General features: G+C 48.3%; 1 protein-coding gene across 1 annotated transcript; it reads left to right on the top strand.

The window, feature by feature from the left end:
* Positions 1-217: 217 nt before the first annotated feature.
* Positions 218-7,561, top strand: LOC135373801 (zinc finger protein 467-like). The gene is made up of 2 exons (XM_064606868.1): positions 218-288; positions 7,207-7,561. Exons 1-2 carry the CDS (start codon positions 218-220, stop codon positions 7,559-7,561), a joined length of 426 nt encoding a protein of 141 aa, XP_064462938.1.
* The last annotated feature ends 673 nt before the right edge of the window (positions 7,562-8,234 follow it).

The raw sequence follows: 8,234 nt of genomic DNA, 5'->3' as shown, positions 1-8,234 counted from the left end.
AGGGGGAATAGTGTTGCGGTGGATAAAGAGGAGGCTATTGGGCCGGGCATGGACACGTGCGCTGGTGCAAGGAGAATTGTGTCTGACGGGTTCGGCCAGAACGGACTTCGAACCCTCCCTGCGAGCTTGTAACAATATATATATATGTTTATAAGTCCCAAACGTCGCCACACCAGCATTGGACAGCTGTTTCGGCCTTATTGGGCCTTCATCAGCAATGCGTAGGTGGGCGACATTTGAGGGAGTGGCGTCGGAAGGTCACGTGGAACGTGATGTCCTCCCGTCAGGGTGAGTGACTCACCTCTGAAAGCCCAGTGCGAAGCCAGTAAAGTATTAAATAAAAAAAATAGCATACGCTCTTTGGCTTCACGTTGAACATATGTTTATAAGTCCCAAACGTCGCCACACCAGCATTGGACAGCTGTTTCGGCCTTATTGGGCCTTCATCAGCAATGCGTAGGTGGGCGACATTTGAGCGAGTGGCGTCGGAAGGTCACGTGGAACGTGATGTCCTCCCGTCAGGGTGAGTGACTCACCTCTGAAAGCCCAGTGCGAAGCCAGTAAAGTATTAAATAAAGAAAAATAGCATACGCTCTTTGGCTGCACGTTGAACATATGTTTATAAGTCCCAAACGTCGCCACACCAGCATTGGACAGCTGTTTCGGCCTTATTGGGCCTTCATCAGCAATGCGTAGGTGGGCGACATTTGAGCGAGTGGCGTCGGAAGGTCACGTGGAACGTGATGTCCTCCCGTCAGGGTGAGTGACTCACCTCTGAAAGCCCAGTGCGAAGCCAGTAAAGTATTAAATAAAGAAAAATAGCATACGCTCTTTGGCTGCACGTTGAACATATGTTTATAAGTCCCAAACGTCGCCACACCAGCATTGGACAGCTGTTTCGGCCTTATTGGGCCTTCATCAGCAATGCGTAGGTGGGCGACATTTGAGCGAGTGGCGTCGGAAGGTCACGTGGAACGTGATGTCCTCCCGTCAGGGTGAGTGACTCACCTCTGAAAGCCCAGTGCGAAGCCAGTAAAGTATTAAATAAAGAAAAATAGCATACGCTCTTTGGCTGCACGTTGAACGTATGTTTATAAGTCCCAAACGTCGCCACACCAGCATTGGACAGCTGTTTCGGCCTTATTGGGCCTTCATCAGCAATGCGTAGGTGGGCGACATTTGAGCGAGTGGCGTCGGAAGGTCACGTGGAACGTGATGTCCTCCCGTCAGGGTGAGTGACTCACCTCTGAAAGCCCAGTGCGACGCCAGTAAAGTATTAAATAAAGAAAAATAGCATACGCTCTTTGGCTGCACGTTGAACATATGTTTATAAGTCCCAAACGTCGCCACACCAGCATTGGACAGCTGTTTCGGCCCTATTGGGCCTTCATCAGCAATGCGTAGATGGGCGACATTTGAGCGAGTGGCGTCGGAAGGTCACGTGGAACGTGATGTCCTCCCGTCAGGGTGAGTGACTCACCTCTGAAAGCCCAGTGCGAAGCCAGTAAAGTATTAAATAAAGAAAAATAGCATACGCTCTTTGGCTGCACGTTGAACATATGTTTATAAGTCCCAAACGTCGCCACACCAGCATTGGACAGCTGTTTCGGCCTTATTGGGCCTTCATCAGCAATGCGTAGGTGGGCGACATTTGAGCGAGTGGCGTCGGAAGGTCACGTGGAACGTGATGTCCTCCCGTCAGGGTGAGTGACTCACCTCTGAAAGCCCAGTGCGAAGCCAGTAAAGTATTAAATAAAAAAAAATAGCATACGCTCTTTGGCTTCACGTTGAACATATGTTTATAAGTCCGAAACGTCGCCACACCAGCATTGGACAGCTGTTTCGGCCTTATTGGGCCTTCATCAGCAATGCGTAGGTGGGCGACATTTGAGCGAGTGGCGTCGGAAGGTCACGTGGAACGTGATGTCCTCCCGTCAGGGTGAGTGACTCACCTCTGAAAGCCCAGTGCGAAGCCGGTAAAGTATTAAATAAAGAAAAATAGCATACGCTCTTTGGCTGCACGTTGAACATATGTTTATAAGTCCCAAACGTCGCCACACCAGCATTGGACAGCTGTTTCGGCCTTATTGGGTCTTCATCAGCAATGCGTAGGTGGGCGACATTTGAGCGAGTGGCGTCGGAAGGTCACGTGGAACGTGATGTCCTCCCGTCAGGGTGAGTGACTCACCTCTGAAAGCCCAGTGCGAAGCCAGTAAAGTATTAAATAAAGAAAAATAGCATACGCTCTTTGGCTGCACGTTGAACATATGTTTATAAGTCCCAAACGTCGCCACACCAGCATTGGACAGCTGTTTCGGCCTTATTGGGCCTTCATCAGCAATGCGTAGGTGGGCGACATTTGAGCGAGTGGCGTCGGAAGGTCACGTGGAACGTGATGTCCTCCCGTCAGGGTGAGTGACTCACCTCTGAAAGCCCAGTGCGAAGCCAGTAAAGTATTAAATAAAGAAAAATAGCATACGCTCTTTGGCTGCACGTTGAACATATGTTTATAAGTCCCAAACGTCGCCACACCAGCATTGGACAGCTGTTTCGGCCTTATTGGGCCTTCATCAGCAATGCGTAGGTGGGCGACATTTGAGCGAGTGGCGTCGGAAGGTCACGTGGAACGTGATGTCCTCCCGTCAGGGTGAGTGACTCACCTCTGAAAGCCCAGTGCGAAGCCAGTAAAGTATTAAATAAAGAAAAATAGCATACGCTCTTTGGCTGCACGTTGAACATATGTTTATAAGTCCCAAACGTCGCCACACCAGCATTGGACAGCTGTTTCGGCCTTATTGGGCCTTCATCAGCAATGCGTAGGTGGGCGATATTTGAGCGAGTGGCGTCGGAAGGTCACGTGGAACGTGATGTCCTCCCGTCAGGGTGAGTGACTCACCTCTGAAAGCCCAGTGCGACGCCAGTAAAGTATTAAATAAAGAAAAATAGCATACGCTCTTTGGCTGCACGTTGAACATATGTTTATAAGTCCCAAACGTCGCCACACCAGCATTGGACAGCTGTTTCGGCCCTATTGGGCCTTCATCAGCAATGCGTAGGTGGGCGACATTTGAGCGAGTGGCGTCGGAAGGTCACGTGGAACGTGATGTCCTCCCGTCAGGGTGAGTGACTCACCTCTGAAAGCCCAGTGCGAAGCCAGTAAAGTATTAAATAAAGAAAAATAGCATACGCTCTTTGGCTGCACGTTGAACATATGTTTATAAGTCCCAAACGTCGCCACACCAGCATTGGACAGCTGTTTCGGCCTTATTGGGCCTTCATCAGCAATGCGTAGGTGGGCGACATTTGAGCGAGTGGCGTCGGAAGGTCACGTGGAACGTGATGTCCTCCCGTCAGGGTGAGTGACTCACCTCTGAAAGCCCAGTGCGAAGCCAGTAAAGTATAAAGCCGACGTTTGGGACTTATAAACATATGTTCAACGTGCAGCCAAAGAGCGTATGCTATTTTTCTTTATTTAATACTTTACTGGCTTCGCACTGGGCTTTCAGAGGTGAGTCACTCACCCTGACGGGAGGACATCACGTTCCACGTGACCTTCCGACGCCACTCGCTCAAATGTCGCCCACCTACGCATTGATGATGAAGGCCCAATAAGGCCGAAACAGCTGTCCAATGCTGGTGTGGCGACGTTTGGGACTTATAAACATATGTTCAACGTGCAGCCAAAGAGCGTATGCTATTTTTCTTTATTTTATATATATATATATATCGATAATTTGGTACAGATGGAGCCGAAAAAAATAGATTACATGTAATGAAGAGGTTTGGGAAGCCGTATAAGGATTAAACACAGTTTGCTACTTTTATTGTATTAATAATTAAGGCGTTACTAGAAATAGATTTACAGCTAGGGTTTGACGTTCCTGCAGTCAGCGCTGCCTTCAACAGGACCAAACTTGCAAATGGGTGACAAAGGCTTATATAAGAGGGAAAGGGTGAAAATGAGAGAGGAACTGAACAAGTGGAGCGGCGTTGGTGATGTTGCACAACAATGCTCCTGGGTAGTTTCATTTATAATCGAATGATGCCCGCCGGTCGCATTTTTTATTTCTCTCGAAAAAAAATATATGTTATCCCACCTACAGATGCAAAAGGTGCCTGCCCGGAGGTCTCTGCGATATTTTCTTCTCCGTCCACGGCACTTCGAAGCAACCGGCGCGATTTCGCAGTTTAAATTTTTCCAACTTCGTGACCTTGTATCTCTTGAACGAGATGTCCCATTTGAACGTCTTTTTTTTTCCTGGCAGAGTGGATGGTGCATGTTTCACCGTGTGCTATTAAATTTATATGGCCAACAAAAAGTATACGAAAAAAAATCCCAAATATACAATAAAGAGCCATTTTACCGCACGTATGGAAGGTCATGGCCCAGGCCCTGGATCTCCGACTGTGATGTTCTTCGCCTAAGCGGAAATATCATTCTTTGCTCTTTCGTTTGACGTTAAATACGTTGCTTTATCTTCAGCCATTATCCCGTAACAATGCAGTGAACGCGGAAGACGAAGGAAAATTTTTCATTTTCGCGGCAGTTTTTACCCAAAAAGGACATCTTCAAATTTTTCAATATTTTGTACTAACATAGCTGAGACATGGCTCTTTCAGGATATGCAATAAAATAGTTGCATATTTTGATCCCACAAGGCGCGCGATTTTTTTTCGCACCCCTATTGGGCAGCGCGCGCAGGGGTCAAACACAGGCACAAAGAGTGGACTTCCACCCCACACGCTGTCTCCCTCTGTTTTTTTTTTTTGCTTTCGGTGAGGGTGCCGTCATGCCGAAGGCCGACTATAGTTATATGCACAAATCACGGTGATGTCGGCAGACAAACAAAAGTTCGTTGCTTAGGCTTTCCCACTCGGTTAATTCCTTCCACGTTACGTTCTTGAAGAAAATCGTACGTGGGAACATGGCGTTTGTAAATACTCCGCCTTCGCCGAACCGAAGCTCGAGACGTCTGTTCTCCTGTAATTTTGTTTTGTTATTTGCTGGTTTCTTCTGCTTCTGTTTCTTCTACGTCGTCTACTACGGGTGCCTCAATGGGCTCGCACCAATATCTTGCTCTGATATGCTCCTGTTCACAGTCTGCACAATTTCCGTGGGGTCACTGAAGCCAGTGCCGTCAGGGCTTGAAGCCAGAGGATCTTGTTCACCTGACGGCCCTGCCTCAGCAACCTCCCGTCGAAACGTGTTGTTACAGTTGACACATTTCGTCGGTGTCGTACACATGAACTGCCTCCGAGGTGCTCAAGATGGTCTTCAAAAGCCCTGATCCGATTAGCGATACGGCTCCTGAAGTTCTAGTTCCAGGGTTTTTTTTTTTTCGTTGAGTGTAGCCGGGGCAGTATAGTCAACTTCTGGTATGGCTACGGCTGGCCATGGGGATCGCAGAATTACGCGCTTCGCCGACGACAAAACGAAATCCACACGTAACATCGAGGAAAGCAAGGCCCTTGTCTTAAAATAGGGACACCACGATATTCCACCCTTAAGAATTCCACTGTTTAGAATCCTAGATGTTCAAGACCCCACCTTTCTAAATTAAAGCTCTAATGTGAAGAATGGCGGAATGAGTGCTGAATTATGCATATTACTCACAAACCTCAGAGTTTTGCGTGATTTTGACATCAGTAGAGATCATTCTCATGAATAAAAGCGAGGTTTGTGGCGACCGTTATGCTTAGCATGGCGTTCACATCAGAGCAGCAGGAATTATTAGATTTTGTCTAGGTTATATTAGTTCTCAGAGGTTAGGTTAGTTTAGGTGTTTTTTGACAGTTCATCACGACATTGGGGGGCTACCCATAGTTCAGCACGCGCGCAACGCTACTCAACCGCCTTTTGGGATTTTGAGCATATAGGATTCTAAACGGTGGATTCTTAAAGGCGGCATTTCGGGATACCCCCTTAAAATGTGTACAGCGGCGGGAACCTAAACCGTTAGACCTAGACCTAAACCTAGACGCCTAAAGACCGTTTTTTTTCCCACGCAGCGCCCCTACTTGATCACCCTTTGGAAGGCGAACTTCTTCCAATAATATTTCTAAAAGGAGTTCACCTTGAAGAAATAAAGAGCGGACATGTCCTATTATTCCCAAGAAGACCAGGCGACCAGTCTTTGGGCGATCTGTCGGCACCGTGGCACATCACCTGAGTGGTTCGAATCCCGTCTTTGTTCACAAGTAGGAGAAACCAGCAAATAACAAAACAAAATTACAAGAGAATAGACGTCTCGCGCTTCGGTTCGGCAAAGCCGGAGTATTACAAATGCCATGTTCCCACGTCAGATTTTCTTCAAGCACGTAACCTTGAAGGGATGAACCAGGTGGGAAAGCCTAAGCAACGAACTTTTGCTTGTCTGCGGACATCACAGTGATTTGTGCATATTACTACAGTCGGCCTTCGGCGTGACGGCACCGCACCCTCTAGGGGTGCGGTGTCCAGGGGTCCGGACCCCCTCAATTTCAGACATAAACATGGGGTTCAATGGCCCAGTCCCAGCATGCACCTGGCACTTGTCCATGCGGACCCCCCTCTCGGAAAAATCCTAGATCCGCCCCTGGGTGGGGTAGGAGCATCTCCTCCCTCCATTTTTGAGACGGGATTCTGCACAAAATCCCCGGCCGTGTTTCAAATGGCCCTAGATGGTGTATACGGCGTGTGGTCCAAGACTTGGATCTTTGCCTGCCTTCGTCCGTGTCTTTTGGTGTCGCCTTTGACGGCTGTTTGAAAAAAAAAACAAAAAACAATCAGTTTTGAAAGCCCAACATTTAGAAAATAAGCGTTCAAAAGAATAATGCTGGATTTTGTGAGTGGAATCGCTGGACTACAACGTACGAAACGGATCAACCTCTTTAAAGCTACGGTGACTTTATTTGATGATCAAGATTGGGCTGGGGGACTTTCATGACCACGTGGGGCTGTGCATATGCTAAATCGTGTTATGTGGGTGTCAGATGTTTCTCAGCTGGCTCACGTGATGCGACTTAGCTGACCCTGGTTTATTTACTTCTTACTTCTTTTACGTGTCTGTGTATGCGTTGCAGGTAAGGAACAAGAATGCAGAGCAAGCATTGCGCAATTATGTAACCACATCACTGTCGCCCCTGCATCGTTTCCCCCCTGTTGTATTTTTCGGCATAAATGACATTGGTCGGAATACTTAGTCGTGTCTGTCCTTCCTCCTTCAGGTTTGAGCCGCCGCGCCTGCACGCCTCCTGCGCCTGCCGCCCAGGAGCCTCCAGGGAGGCACAGATGCAGCTTCTGCGATTACTCCAGTCCCTACAAGGCTCGCACTACGTGCCACGAGAGAACACACACCGGGGAGAAGCCCTACGTGTGCCCAGTGTGCTCGAAAGGATTTCGCAAAAGTTCTCCCTGGACAGACATCTGGTAGCGATCCACAAGGGCCAGAGGAACTTCGCGTGCTCCGTCTGTGGGGGCGCGTTTTCCTCCAAGGACTCCCTAGACAGACATTCCAAAGAGGTGCACGAGGAGCAGAGGAACTTCGCGTGCTCCATCTGTTCCACCGGAAGGACCATCTAAGACGTCATCAGAGGGCGCACCTTAAATGACGTGGAGAGGATTAAGTCCGTGCGGGGGCACTGAGGCCTCTCCTCTGCATCGAGATGTCTTCTGCTGCTGACGTCATTGGAAGAACTTTTCTGATTAAGCTTCGTGTTCCTAGTACGCCTTTCGTATGGGCATCTGTGGCATGGTTATTGAAGAGTGCCCGTGTCAACTTATCTGATTAGTATATTCAACAGTGGTTCACGGAACACGTCAGCACGATGTGCATATATATATATATATAGGTACTAACAAAATATGAGGCAGACAACAAAGATGTAGGAAGTAGAAAAAGCGGGAGTTATTTATTTACTAGTGGAAAGTTAAGGGGAAAGTCAACGTTGCGGCGGAAGCTCCGCCTTCGTCAGGACTGAAGAATGACAAATGACACAAGGAGTTTTATACAGTGCTACAATGACGTCACAATCGGGGTGTCCCGCCACCTGGCGGCCGTCAGCAGGTCAAGTACAAGGAAGTGGTTGAGTCATGTCCGGTGAAGAGGTCATAGTCCGGGAGGTGGGATGGAATCCAAGGGCTGTGGACTGTTGTTCTGCAAAGAAAAGGGGAACAAGCAGCAATACACTATCTAAGCAGATAAGTTTCTTATTGTTGACAGTACACTGGGGTCCTCGTTTATGATAGACTGGAA

Source organism: Ornithodoros turicata, unplaced genomic scaffold, assembly GCF_037126465.1.
Source record: "Ornithodoros turicata isolate Travis unplaced genomic scaffold, ASM3712646v1 Chromosome32, whole genome shotgun sequence".
NCBI lineage: Eukaryota > Metazoa > Arthropoda > Arachnida > Ixodida > Argasidae > Ornithodoros > Ornithodoros turicata.
This window is presented reverse-complemented; position numbering and strand designations above follow the sequence as displayed.